The 15,034-nt window shown below is 44.7% G+C and overlaps 1 protein-coding gene across 7 annotated transcripts in view; it reads right to left on the bottom strand.

Annotated features, from left to right (window-relative positions):
* LOC311268378 (CASK interacting protein 2) overlaps window positions 1-15,034 on the bottom strand; it is a 53,903-nt gene that overhangs the window by 10,658 nt on the left and 28,211 nt on the right. For all 7 annotated transcript variants that reach the window (XM_084371994.1, XM_084371996.1, XM_084371998.1 and 4 more), the window contains exons 4-10: window positions 9,601-9,698; window positions 9,085-9,230; window positions 6,580-6,675; window positions 5,184-5,314; window positions 2,601-2,709; window positions 2,126-2,234; window positions 910-1,004 (exon numbers count right to left, since the gene is read on the bottom strand). In XM_084371994.1, coding sequence (XP_084228120.1) covers window positions 910-1,004; window positions 2,126-2,234; window positions 2,601-2,709; window positions 5,184-5,314; window positions 6,580-6,675; window positions 9,085-9,230; window positions 9,601-9,698 — 784 coding nt within the window. The remainder of the gene's footprint in view (window positions 1-909; window positions 1,005-2,125; window positions 2,235-2,600; window positions 2,710-5,183; window positions 5,315-6,579; window positions 6,676-9,084; window positions 9,231-9,600; window positions 9,699-15,034) is intronic.

The following is a 15,034-nucleotide window of genomic DNA, read 5'->3' as shown; positions in this document are numbered from 1 at the left end:
ACCCCCGACCCAGAATAAATGAGTGAATGAGTGAATATCAGGTCTCCTCTCCTCACAAGGTGGAAATGACTTCAGAGGTGCTGGCGAGGGAATTTATTCACTGTTGATTCAGACGTCCTTCATTAAAAAGTGTAGTAATAAGCACATTAGGAGAATAACTGAACATTTTCCCTCCAGAGAAAAATCTCTAATTATCTATTTTTGGTGAGTTGAGACGAGAAACAGACGAGAGAGTTTTATCATCTGGAGAAGATTTAACTGAGCGACCAGAATATCTCTAAATAACTGATGTAGATGTTTTACACTTTGTTGTGGTGACTTTATGTTTTGAAACATATACAACAGATAATGTTTGTTGTCTTCTAAATTATAAACTGAATATATAAAAAGAAATGGACAAATACAAAACCCAACCTGAAACCAACTGCAAAATGAAAAAGCAGCAAACTTCTTTCAGTTCTTCTTTAATCTTGAATCTTCATCTTTACCTTGTTTTTTATTTATATTATTTCTCCCTGTTACATTAATTAATTTCTGGTAAATGTAAAAGGTTCACTGCTTTATCTTTAAATCTTTACAATGTCAGAATGTCCTCGGTTTGTTCTCGTACTGTGAATATATCGTTTTTTCAATAAAATGAGGGACAAAACTACAAAATAAGATGAGTTGAGCCAAATTTCAAATGAGGCGATAAAAACCTAAATGCACAGTGAAACAGCTGATCGTCATTACAATGTGATGAAATTCATTATAATGGATCGTTTCATTCTTCACTTACCTTCATGCGTCGCTAAAGTTTGTTTAATGACGCTGAATTTGTCCAAATGAAGCTTAAATTGTGGTGTAATCAGAACCTGCTGCCTCTAACGACCCGCTCACATTAATCACTGAGGTGTGGAGGCGTCTCACCATGATGACGTCTCCGGCTCGGATGTTGAGGGCGGTCGGATCGTGGAGGTTCCAGTAATCCTTCAGAGCCCGGACCTGCAGAACGCCCGTCGCATCTGTCGAGGAAACATCCACCGTTAGACTCAGGCGGTCAGGAACCAGACCAGAACCAGGATTAAGTAATAAATGAGTCCAATTGATTTATAAGAAAAAGTAATCGACACATTAATCAATAATAAAAGTGATGCAGCTAAAATAAGATTATTTTCATTATCGATTATTCAGCCAACTATTTCTACAATTAATTAATTGTTTAATCAATAAAATATAAAAAAGGTTAAAAAAATTGATCATTTTTCTTCTTTAATGTTGAGATTCTTCATCTACTGTCAAACACAGCAGCAGATGGTCACATTCAAGAAGCTGAACCAGACGCTGTTCCAGGTTTCTGCTTAAAAGTGAATCAATCAAGACACACTGAGACACACTGAGACACACAGAGACACATCAAGACACACCGAGACACACTGAGACACACTGAGACACACAGAGACACACCGAGACACACCGAGACACACCGAAACACACTGAGACACGCTGAGACACGCTGAGACACACTGAGACACACTGAGACACACTGAAACACACAGAGACACACTGAGACACATCGAGACACACTGAAACACACAGAGAGACACTGAAACACACTGAGACACACTGAGACACACTGAGACACACTGAGACACACCGAGACACACTGAGACACATCGAGACACACAGAGAGACACTGAAACACACTGAGTCGTCTCTGCAGCAGCAGACAACACCAGAAACTCTGTTTGAATCACTTCTTCAACACAACCGCTCATTATGCCCTCGGTCTGTTCCCACAGGAACTTCAAAAGCCTGCAGGATTACAGAGCGCACACACACACACACACACACACACACACACACACACACACACACACACACACACACACACACACACACACACACACACACACACACACTGTATATATACAGCTCTGGTAAATTTGAGGCTGAATGTGAGCAGTCGGCTCTTTGAAGCTGTGAGAGCCGACTGATAAGAGTTTAACGTTACATAACCCAGAATTTAAACACAGCTGCTGCTTCAATGAAGTCAGGTGAAGCCTCGACACACACACACACGCACACACACACACACACACGCACACACACACACACACGCACACACACACAGAAGAGGCGTTACCTCGGAGCAGCTGCTTGATGTCCCTGCTGGCGTGCGACGTGGTGAACTGGTTGACGATGTCCAGCGCCGTCTGGTTGTAGGTGTTTCTGATGTTCACGTCCACGCCGGCCTGCGGGGACAACAGACGGGACGGACAGTGCTGTACGTTAACTCGTCTCTTCTCTCTGATGTGGAACACGTTCAGCCTAAAATATGCAGGTTGGCCTGTGGGGTTCTGTTGAGGTTTGATCTGATCTTACATCAGTGTTGGACTGAACTGAGACGGGCCGCTGCAGGGATGAATGAAGGGATGCTGAACAGTGTCTCTGTGTCTTCTCCTGAAGAGGTCGGTTTGCTCCTAAACTATACATTTCTTTCCATTTCTGCACTAATATGAAGGAAATGATACTTGATTTTAGAAATAATCTGATAGAGAAAGCCTCCATCTTCCACCATCGCAGACGTGCTGCACGTGTTTCTCCTCAGGTGAACTTACGTCGAGCAGCAGTCGGACCACCTCCTTCTTCCCGTACAGAGACGCTTCATGCAGAGCCGTTCCAGACTTGGTGGTCTTGTTGATGTCGATGCCGGCCTTCAGCAGCAGCCTGGAACAGAAACAGTCCTTTTCAGACAGAGAGTCCAGGATATCGCTACTACCTCCTCTGTGCTGAGACACACATGGTCCACCTGTGAGTCCTGAACCTGAGCAGATCTTCTGAGCTCGAAAATCAGCATTATTTCAAAGGGAGTTTGGTTAAAAAGTGTCTTTTTACTTCTCATGTGTTTTGTGTGCACTTCAAGTGTAATCTGATTACTTCCATTTGCATTTTATTAAATTCCATCAAAATACTCTTTAATTGTAACTGATTGTTATCGTGCTGTTTAATCATTATTGTTTCTGAACACTTCTGATTGTTTCTGCGTTTAAACGTCATCTTAATTTGAAACTTTACTTTCCTTGTAAGTTTTGTCTGATTTTAGTAGAAAATCTTTTTTTTCTAATAAACATGTTGAAAGGAGCCTTCTGATGCATCCGACCTGATATTATTATATTAAAATACATCATTTATTATTTCTGACACTAATGTCTTAAAATGTGACTTCCTGAGTTATTCAGTGAAGCAGCTCTGCCTTTGTTATACAGCAGCTTCATGTCAAAGTCTGAACGCTGACTGCACACACACACACACACACACACACACACACACACCACACACACACACACACACACACACACACGACAGACAGAGATAAGAGTGCTGTAAAACTGGGTCACAGGGATGTTGTAGTGTTTCAGAGCTCCGCTGGGAATGTGAGGCATGAAGAAGAGACAAGCTCACAACACACACACACACACACACACACACACACACACACACACACACACACACACACACACACACATCAAGAGTTCATGCTCCCACATCAGCAGTGAAACGTGCCGGCTCAGCGGTGAGCGACCACAAACCGCAGCAGCCCTGCCCTCTGCCTCCGACATCCCCACAGAGACTCCATCACAACACCGTCTCCCGTCTCCACTGACTCACATATAAATAAATAAAACATAAAAACAGGCTGATTTCATTGTGAAACTGAGTCTGGATCACTGATAACTGAAGGAAGTGCACACAGAAAAGTTTTGAGTTGAAGCAGAGCTGCAGTTTGTTTCTGATGTGTGAAACATGAAAACTGGAGTCGGCTCCTCCGGGTTCAGTTTGGACCCTGAGGACAGTCAACACAGATCTGAGAGCTGGAGTCACGTGGTCCCTCCTGGTCTCAGTGAGGACTCTGATCTGAGACCTGTGAAGACAGCATCTATACAGGAGTCTACTGAAGATGAAGTTTTCTGAATCCTGATGAGACAGAAGAGATATTCTTCAGGTGAGAGTCGGCTGATTTTGGTAATTGTCTTAATTAAGGTCCGAGTCTCTGTTCTGGTTTTTAACAATAGTGACTGAGCCTGAATATAAAATAAAATCATTTCTGTTTCATTTGGTTAAACATCCAATCACTTATCAGTGAGATGTCTGTACGGGACCAGAGTCACCTGCTGATATAAATCTGTGTGTCGTCTGCATAATGTTGTAAAATATTCTGTTGTCTTCTATAATCTGAGTCGGTGGGAGCGTGTAGACAATAAACAGAAGTGGTTTGAATGGAGCCCTGTGTGATATTCAATAAATCAACAAATATTAGATTTGTTTTTGTTCCTGCCAATCAGAAGTCTGTATTTTATGACTGCTATAAAAAAAGATCATGTTTAAGACGTGTTAAAGGTCCAAAGTGTATGATCAGGACGGATCTACTGGCAGAGATGGAAGATAATATTCATTATTATGTTTTCATTAGTGTATAATCACATTAAAGTAAGAATCCATGACGCCGCCATGTTTCAAACACTGACTGCAGAGACACTTTGGGGGCTTTAGTTTCCACCGTAGGCAAAAGTTTTCAGTTAGCTGTTAATCTGAACCACAACACTAGATGGCACTAAATCCTACACACTGGACCTTTTAACTATTTAACCCACTGAGACCCGGAGCGCTCATTAAACATCTAAAACACCTGAACGGTTTCTGAAAAACTGAACGCTGAAACATTTTATTTCTCAGCAGATTCAAGCATTTTAAGACTTTGGCTTTAATTGGAGATGATTTCCTTTTGCTCTAACGATCATTACACTGCATTTCCTCAGTCACATCATCCAGAACACATTCACGTTGCAGCCAGTCTCACCGGGTTAAAGATTAACTCCACTCAAAATAAACTATTGATTTTTTCTGGTCTCCATCCAAAACTGTCTTTTCCAGAGAAAGGTAAGTGATCCTGAACTGTCCTTTGACTTTATAGTAATTTAGTAAAAGACACAACTGAAGCATATTAAGTCATTTTGGAACCGTCCACTTCATCAACTCTGTGAAGTTCATTCGGTAAAACATTTTTTAAAACGGCAAATAAACAGTAAAAATCACTCCATCACCTTCAACCTGCTTCTTTATCTATTAGCGACAGACTGACCGACTCTCTGGAGGGCAGAGTGTGTGTGACTCCGTTAAACGAGAGTGTGAAGCTCTCTCACCGTATGACGTCTTTGTGTCCGTTGCGGGCGGCGAGGTGTAGCGGCGTGGTGAAGGCCGAGTCCGTCGGCTCCTTCCTCTCTCCTTCCAACAACGCCACGACCATGTTACTGCTCAGCAGCAGCTGGGCCACCTGAGGGAGGAGACGAGACAAAGCTGCGGTGAGACGAAGAGCTGCCAGAACTCTGCAGACACATCAGGGAGCGACCGACAGCGTCAGAGAGCCGCCCTGCAGGTGAGCGTGAGCTCACAACTCCAGAGATGAGTCCAGATGTTTGGCAGCAGCGCGGTGAGTCACAACCATCAGCTGTGTAAACAGGAAGCTACATTATGAGCTGTGATACAACATGACAAGATCAGAGTCAGGAGGCTAAATGATAAACTACAACTACTGTCAGTACTTTGTAAACGTGGGTCTGAATTTGTTGAATTTATGTTGTCATGAAGAAATCTGAGTGTTCAGCGTTAGCAGCAAATACACAATTAAGCTAAGCTAACTGACAGTATTTCGTCATTATGTTTTGATGCATTAAGGAGACGATGACTGAGCCTGACTTTATATCATCAGGAGGAGATGATGAGTTTATATTTTAGTGTACTGTTCCTTTAAGCAGCTTTAATGTTGTTAAACTCACCTTATGTCTTATTCATGAACTTGTTCCTTTCACTGGACTTTGTGTTTTTATGGCTGCATCGTTGAATCAGATCTCATGTCTGCTGTATGATTTTCCCGAAAAAATCTCAGCCGGAGACATTTTTGACTTTAAATAAAATCTAAATAAAGTTTTGTGGGTTTGAATGAGGAGTTTGGACTGAGTGCAGGAGGTGAAACTGAGGAGAGCTGAATGGAAACACAGCAGCTGCCGTCGACACACCCTGACATCACTGAGTGGCAGCTGACACACACACACACACACACACACACACACACACACACACACACACACACACACACACACACACACACACACACACACACACACACACACACACACACACACACACACACACGCTCTAAAGATATCTGGGTGCAGCTTGGATCAGCTGTGGGGGGATCAGGCTTCACTTTCATGTCTCGATTAAAAAAACTTACACAAGTTAAAAAAAAGACGGGGCCACTGCTGGAAAGTAACTAAGTACCTTTACTCGAGTACTGTACTCAAGGTCAACATATAACACACTGATGTAGTCAGATTGGTTTGTGTAGCTACAACAGATCAACAGTGAGACAAAGACAAAGATAACAGTGACGTTTACTGACTGACAGAAAAGTAACCGTGGCAACGCAATCAAACCTGTGTGTGTGTGTGTGTGTGTGTGTACAGCTGTGTCTCTCAAACAGAACATTTCCCCGACTCACACAACAGAACTGTTCCCAGACCAGACAACCGTTCTCACCTGGACTCGTCCGAACTCACAGGCCAGGTCCAGAGGAGTCTTCTTGGCCTTGTTGACCAGACAGGGGTTGGACTGGTGCTGCAGCAACATCTCCGACTGGAAACAAACAAACAGGAAACAACTTCATACAAACGTTGCAACAAATCTCCACAACAGAAAAGACGCGACTGAAAAAGAGAAAGAAAAGATGGTGTGTGTGTTTTAATGCGTGTTTGTATAAAGTAATAAAAACAAAACAAACACAAAAATAGATATTTTATAATAATGGTGATGCAGCAATAAATAACCAGTCTGTGTGATCTGTCGGATGTGGTTAGCCTAGCTTAGCATAAAGACTGTAAGCAAAGGGAAACTGTTAGCCTGGCTCAGTGTGTGTGTGTGTGTGTGTGTGTGTGTGTGTGTGTCGATGCTGTAATGTGGACGATGTTTCAGCAGATGATGTAAACGTGGACACACTCGGTGGACAAACAGAGACGCTGCAGGACGGATTACAGACGAGGAGCTGATTTTAATACGACCCCCAAAAAAACAGAGACGCTCAGCAGGAACCCACAGCTGCGAAATAAAAGAGGATTTAAGGCGACTGCTCACTCTGTCCTGTCTGAGACGCTGATGAACGCTCAGATTATTTCATCTGTTTACAGTCAAACAATCACATCAGACAGATGCTCCAACACTAAGAGAGTCACACAGCGCTGAGGTTCATCAGAATAATACAGTTTAATATGAAACATCACACGTGTGAAAATATAAATATCTCAGAGATCTGTCTGCTCCTCCACAACAACAAACACACTCCACCAGTCTGCAGGTGAAAGCTGTGCCTTTAAAACTTAAAGGATCAAAAGTCAAAGTATTGATCTATCGAGCGGCTTTTCTTCTTCTATGGTTTAGAAGCCACATTAAAGCTTTCAGCAAACAGCTGAGACGATCATTAAATCTTTTAATATCAGTTATCGTCTGGAGGAACAGCCGCTGATTTTGTTATTTGTTTATTTATTTAATTTTTTATTTTTACACACGACCTCTCAGCCGTCTCAGCTACTTTTTAAACCAATGAACACACACACACACACACACACACACACACACACACACTCTCACACACACACACACACACACACACACACACACACACACACACACACACACACACACACACACACACACACACACACAGAGACGTGTTCCTGCTTGTTCCTGTGTCTAGTCTCGTCTCGCTGTGTGTTTCTGTCCTCAGTGTTACGATCACGTCTCTGACTTGTTTCGTTTTTCATTCCTTAAACAAAAAACAAAAAGAGTAACTGATCGCAGTTCGTTAGTGGAACGAAGCCTGATGTGACCTCACGAGAGGTAAAATAATATATTGAGTGAACGGGAGAGAAACAGCTGGACTGAGTGTTTATATTGTTCTGTTACTGAGCGGATTCATTCAGGGACGAACAGCTGATTGATCAGGATCATTTTGACTGTGAATGTAATAAAAACATCAAATAAATGTGGTGGAGTAGAAGTAAAAGTGACAGCATAAAGAAATACTCAGCTCAAATGTCCTCAAATCTGTATTTAAGTGCAGTCTGTAACTAAATGAGTCACTCCGGTAAATGTGAGCAACAAAAACAAAGTAATCTGATTATTAAAGATACTTTCATGTGTTTACAGTCTCAGTTCGTCTCTAAAGATGTAATGAGATGTTTGTGAGTTAATTCTCTGTGAACGGTCTGAAAGTGTTTCTCAGCGGGGGGTCACGACACAAACACAGTCTGATTCACCGACATTCATCTTTAATCCCCCGAAAATTAATCTGACCTCAGGATTAACACCAAAACCTCAGTGTTCATTTCATCAGTCACAACATCCTCACAGCTGCTGACGAGACGACAGTCAGTCTGACCAGCTACAGATACAGCTGCACCTCCTCCACCTCCTCCACCCACAGCTACAGCTGCACCTCCTCCACCTCCTCCTCCTCCTCCTCCTCCTCCTCCACCCACAGCTACAGCTACACCTCCTCCACCTCCTCCACCCACAGCTACAGGCTCCTCCTCCTCCTCCTCCTCCTCCTCCACCCACAGATACAGCTCCACCTCCTCCACCTCCTCCACCCCACAGCTACAGCTACACCTCCTCCTCCTCCACCCACAGCTACAGCTACACCTCCTCCTCCTCCTCCTCCACCCACAGCTACAGCTGCACCTCCTCCACCCACAGCTACAGGCTACACCTCCTCCTCCACCCACAGCTACAGGCTACACCTCCTCCTCCTCCACCTCCTCCTCCACCTCCTCCACCCCACAGCTACAGCTACACCTCCTCCCTCCTCCTCCTCCCTCCTCCTCCTCCTCCTCCTCCTCCTCCTCCACCCCACAGTTACAGGCTCCACCTCCTCCACCTCCTCCTCCTCATCACCAACTGATCCCCACACATCCAGTCACATGTAGTGAACAGAGACCAGCCGGCAGGTGATCAGTTATTGACGAGTGATGTATTGACGAGTGAGCTCACCACTTCGTAGTGTCCGTACTGAGCTGCCAGGTGCAGCGGGATGTGTCCGTCCAGAGAGACGCCGTTGACCGAAGCACCGGAGCGAAGCAGCGTCAGGACGGACTCGGCTTTTCCCTGCCAGGCTGCGTAATGCAGCGGACGCATTCCTGCACACAGACATTCATTATATTTACTATCATCTGTATCTGAGTTTAATTAAACGTCTATCGATCAGCGGAGGAAGAGCTGAGCTGAAACTTAAAGGTCAGACTGATAATGTTTTATGTTCATTGATATTTTAATACACTTTAAAAGAGCAGAATAAATCTGTTATTATGATCGTGAATTAATCATCTTAAAATGTTTGTTGGGGCTAAAATGATGGTTTTGTTTATTCTCATGTGGAGGCTGCTGCAGTTCATTTCCTGTTTTATAAGATGACAATAAACTGAACCTTAGAGACTTAGTGTGTGTGTGTGTGTGTGTGTGTGTGTGTGTGTGTGTGTGTGTGTGTGTGTGTGTGTGTGTGTGTGTTACCGTTGCTGTCCTTGACGTCCACAGTGGCCTGAGCCTCCAGCAGTGCAGACAGCAGCTCAGGGGTCCCTGTGAGAGCAGCGTGATGGAGGGCCGAAAACCTGAGAGGTCAAAGGTCACAGAGAGAGGGGGGGGAGGGGGGGAGAGAGAGAGAGAGAGAGAGAGAGAGAGTAAACATGAGTTGTGCTGCTCTTCTGGTTTCACCTCCCACAGAGACATGAGACACTGAACACACCACATCAGTGGACAGACGACAAACTGGATCTCATTACAGACTTTACATGAGACACAAGAAACCTGAAACCCCAACAGACTTTATGGAAAAGATAACAATCTCTTAAAACTACAAATTAAAACTGTACATGGAGACAGACCTCCCTCCTCTGAGCCTCTGATGAGTTCTGTTCTGACCTGGTATCAACATCCAGCCTGACTGATCCAATCACACGTGGACAGCTCCGGGAACCAGTGACCACAACATCACCAGACTCCCTTAACAAAAGTAGTCATTTTAAGAGTTGCTTCATGAGGAGAAACTGAAACTGTGTGAAACTCTGTCTGTGACTGATTCTCACTGATTTGTTCCTTCTTGTAAATTCAGCAAATGTTCTTTCTGTCTTTGAGCAGAAACATGGCGTCTGTTTGTCCCAGTGATGGACGGGTTTGTCTCATCCAGAGCAGGAAGTGACATCACATCACAGGAGGTCACTCAGACGCACCTGAACTGATCTTGATGCAACATTTGACTGGACTGGTGTTCAGGCTGCAGCAACGTGTTCATGTGTTGATTATCAGTGATTAATGGAGTCATCAGTAATGGATTCATCAGTAATGGAGTCATCAGTAATGGATTCATCAGTAATGGAGTCATCAGTAATGGATTCATCAGTAATGGATCACCCTCAGAACTACAGAACAATGATGATGATGTCACGTTTCTCTTTCATTCAGTAAAACACAACAGTTCTTGTTCTGTATTGATTTCAGAGATTATTACAGATCTGTTGAAACGTCTCAGTGAAGAATGTGTGTGTGTGTGTGTGTGTGTGTGTGTGTGTGTGTGTGTGTGTGTGTGAAACAAAAGGCTGTGTGATTAGTGATGTTGTGTGTTGCGTCTGGACTCGCTGTGTGAGTCAGATAATTGTGTTGCTGTGTGTTGCTGTGTGTGTGTGTGTGTGTGTGTGTGTGTGTGTGTGTGTGTGTGTGTGTGTGTGTGTGTGTGTGTGTGTGTGTGTGTGTGTGTGTGTGTGAGTCAGACGTGGACCTGCAGCTACAGGTACAGAAACACACCTGGAAACACACCAGGACCTCAGACACACCCTGATGAACAGAACTGCTTCTACCTGATGTGATCATCTGAAACATGGACGTGTTTGAAAATGTAGATTAGTTTGAATTAGTTATTATTTATATAAACACGTAGAATTAAAGTTCACTTAATGTCAGAATTCATCAGAAGTCTGATTATATTATATTTCATGTGTGAGGTGTTAAACAAACTATGAGCTCAATAAAGCTCATGAGAGAAAAACAACAAAGATTCACTGAGATGTCAGAAGAAGAGGAAGGAGGAGGAGGAGGAGGAGGAGGAGGAGGAGAGGAGAGGAGAGGAGAGGAGAGGAAGAGGAGAGGAGGAGGAGGAGGAGGAGGAAGAGGAAGAGGAGGAGAGGAGGAGAGGAGAGGAGAGGAGGAGGAGGAGGAGGAGGAGAGGAGAGGAGGAGGAGGAGGAGGAGGAAGAGGAGGAGAGGAGAGGAGGAGGAGGAGAGGAGAGGAGGAGGAGGAGAGGAGAGGAGGAGGAGGAGGAGGAGAGGAGGAGGAGGAGAGGAGAGGAGGAGGAGGAGAGGAGAGGAGGAGGAGGAGGAGAGGAGGAGGAGGAGAGGAGAGGAGGAGGAGGAGGAGAGGAGGAGGAGGAGAGGAGAGGAGGAGGAGGAGGAGAGGAGGAGGGAGAGAGAGGAGAGGAGGAGGAGGAGAGAGGAGAGGAGAGGAGGAGGAGGAGAGAGGAGGATCCCTGTTTGTTGCATTTGTTTGACGCCTCTTTACTGAAGTCTTAAACACAAGCAGCAGATTTTCAAACCCCCTTCCTGTTCATTATAATGTAGATTCACTTTATTTAAAACAGTAAACTCACTGTTTGTCTTCAATCATTATAAACTGAACATCTTGATGACGTCATGTTGATCTTTAGGAAACAAAAGGTTTCTTCGAACACGTCCATGTCTCCTCTACAGACCACTAACGTCCTGCCTCTGCACTGTAAAGAGCCTAACATGCTCCACATGTCCCTGAGCTCCTCGTCCACATGTGGAGACAGACAGCAGAGGAAACACAGCTACAGGCGACGTGTGGCGGCCTGTAAATAAAGCAGGAGGAGAAAAGAAAGAAATGCATAAAGAGCAGAGAGCAGGGCTGTTTTTAGTGCTGCCTTTCTCTCTGTTGCGTAACGTGAGCATTCATGAGGGCGCAGAGAGACGGCGCCGACGGCAGCTCCACAATAATGGACGGATTACTGAGAGAGGTCACAAAGAGCAGGACAGAGACGGAGCAGGACAGAAGAAGAAGAAACCAGAGGAGGCAGCTCCAAGATCATGAGTCTGAGAGAGATCAGAGGCCTTAATGAAGAGACGCCTCGTTACCAGCAGAGGATCAGAGGAGGAGACGGTCAGTGAGAGGTGGAGGAGGAGGAGGAGGAGGAGACGGTCAGTCAGAGAGAGAGAGAATAATCAGTGTCTGGCTGATCGTTCACGTCTCACAGTTGTTATCAGCTCCACCAGATATTAATGGGCTCTATTCTGGACCGAGACTTTCCGGTAGGTTCTGTGTAAACCTGTTAAAACCTGTTAACCAGTCTCTCCTCTCCTCACCCCTCTGTGACCTCACCAACATCACTCGATATTCAGGAGAAGAGGCTGTAACCTTCACCGCCCTGACCTCCGCCCTGACCTCCACCCTGACCTCCCTCCTCCCCTGTGGTGGAGTACTGCAGGTATTTTGTACATGAAGAACATTTTACAGAAGATTTCACTGCATCTGTCAGTTTTCACTAATCAACACTTGGTAGATGAGTGTGGACCTCCATGTGGACCTCCATGTGGACCTCCATGTGGACCTCCCAGTGACCCGTCACAGACCGGATCTCTCTCCAGAGGAAACCCGTCATGTCTCTTTCTCCTGAAGTGTTGTGCTCATGCTCGCAGCTCACTGTGCTTCATCCACTCGCCTGTTTTTACGACACAAAGCTTTTTTGCTTTTTTTGTGGTGATCGTGTTACTGAGAACGTTCACAGGCGTTCACGGCTCTTTATGAGTTCTGGTCGGGCGTGTTGGCACATGGAGAACATTTACAGTAGAAACACACAAACAGCTGCTCGTCACACATCCTGACTGGGTTCAAACACACAACACTGACAGAGTTATCAGAAACAGGCCTTTTAGAATAAAGTCACATTATTACAAACATTATTGATCCTGAGCTGCGACCCTTCAGTTTGTCTTCATGTCTGTCTGAAGGACACGAAGCTGCTTAGAAACACATCTGATCATGAATCAATACATCAAGTTCATTAATATTTAAACACCTCAGGTGATAACAATAAGGATAATAAGGTGTTATCATGGAGTGGCTCACCTGGAGGGTCACGTCTTCTAATACTGGGTTGGACTTTTCCTTGAGAAATAACTTTATTTACACGGACAGTTCAGTCTGTCTCACACTGACACCATGACATCACACTGACACCATGACATCACACTGACATCATGACATCACACTGACACCATGACATCACACTGACACCATGACATCACACTGACATCATGACATCACTCCACACGTGAAGCTTCAGCTCCTTCAACTTGTAACTTGTTTAATCTCATTTGTTTCAGGTGTTTCAGCAGCACAATATCAGCCGACCTGTTCTGGACTTTTCCATTAATATTGTGACTATTTTAACAGCAGTGTTGTCAAAAGTATCCAGATATCGATACTGAATATTTGACATGGTTTCAGTACTCATTAATACTCCAGTGTTAGTCGTGTGGTTTACCTGGCTCTCCCGTCTGACAGCCAGCTGACACACACTCCCTCCTCCTGCACCAGTTCATTAACTAACCGATATTTTTCGCGCTCTTGTGTCTTTGCACCTGCACCGGCTGATCCTCATCACGCTGGTGCTCACATTCACACCGACAGTGTTTCACAGAGCTGAAACACATCTGAATACTGAACTGTGAGGAAACATGGAAACACCTGTCGATCGACAGTAACGACTTTAAAGCTCGTTTCAGAATAAACTAGAGACACAAAGAGCAGATCACTAATATGTGAGGCGATGCAAAGAAAATGAGTCTTCTGATAATCACCACAGAAGAAGAAGACGACGTCACTTTCTCTCTCACAAGCATTTTATAGACTAAACAATGAATCAGTTAATCCTGATCATAATCTGCAGATGAATGAATAATGAAATAACTATTAGCTGCAATAAAGACAACACAGACATAAACAAATCAAATGTTGTCCAACAGTTTAATGAACAGTCTGCTGGTGCTTCAAAGTGAGAGTCTTGTTTATCTTGTAGCTGTTTTCAATTTTCTAATCTTACAGATTCTTTTAAAAGTTTTTAATTGAAGTGTAACGACTTTGCTTCGGTCCAGCTCTGTTCTCTGATCTCTACATGAGGATCTGAGAGCGTCTCCGATTAATAATCACAGAAGCCTTCAGCAGGACTCGTCCTCCTCAGACGTGTGACGGCTCGGCTCTCTGTCCCGCGGGGACAAAAGAACCAGCGCTGCCAGCGCCGGTTCACACGGACCCATTCCAGCTCGCCTCGCCATGGAAACACGTCCACACAGCGAGCCAACAGGAGACGCCGGCTCCGACTCAAACACTCATTTGTCTCACAGGGACGCAGAAAGAAACGTCCTTTATACCCGCGGTGTGTTTGTTTCTCACACACACACACACACACACACACACACACACACACACACACACACACACACACACACACACACACACACACACACACACACACAGTCAATAAAGACAAATATTCTGGGTGATGAATGACGACCTGCTCAAACACTCACGCACCCTTAATAACACTGATTTATGCCTGAGGTCACAGTCGTCGGGTCACTTCCTGTCTCAAACTTTCCATCCAATCACATCAGAGGTAATAACAGAGTGCAGGTGAGATACACCTGGAGGGGGAGGGGCTGCAGGAGGAACACCGTGAGCCAGGAGGAAAGTATGTCAGCTATTGTCGGGAGTTCTGGCAGGACGAGCTGGATGCCGTTCTGTTTCATTAACCATCACCTCCGGCGCTCTTCTTCTTCTTCTTCTCCTTCTCCTGTCTTCTACTTCTTCTTCTTCTGTCTTCTTCTTCTTCTCCTTCTCCTGTCTTCTTCTTCTTCTTCTCCTTCTTCTGTCTTCTTCT

Source organism: Pagrus pagrus (genome assembly GCF_965226575.1).
Source record: "Pagrus pagrus genome assembly, chromosome: 13".
Lineage (NCBI taxonomy): Eukaryota > Metazoa > Chordata > Actinopteri > Spariformes > Sparidae > Pagrus > Pagrus pagrus.
The sequence above is the reverse complement of the archived record's forward strand: the minus strand, read 5'-3'. Positions and strand labels throughout refer to the sequence as shown.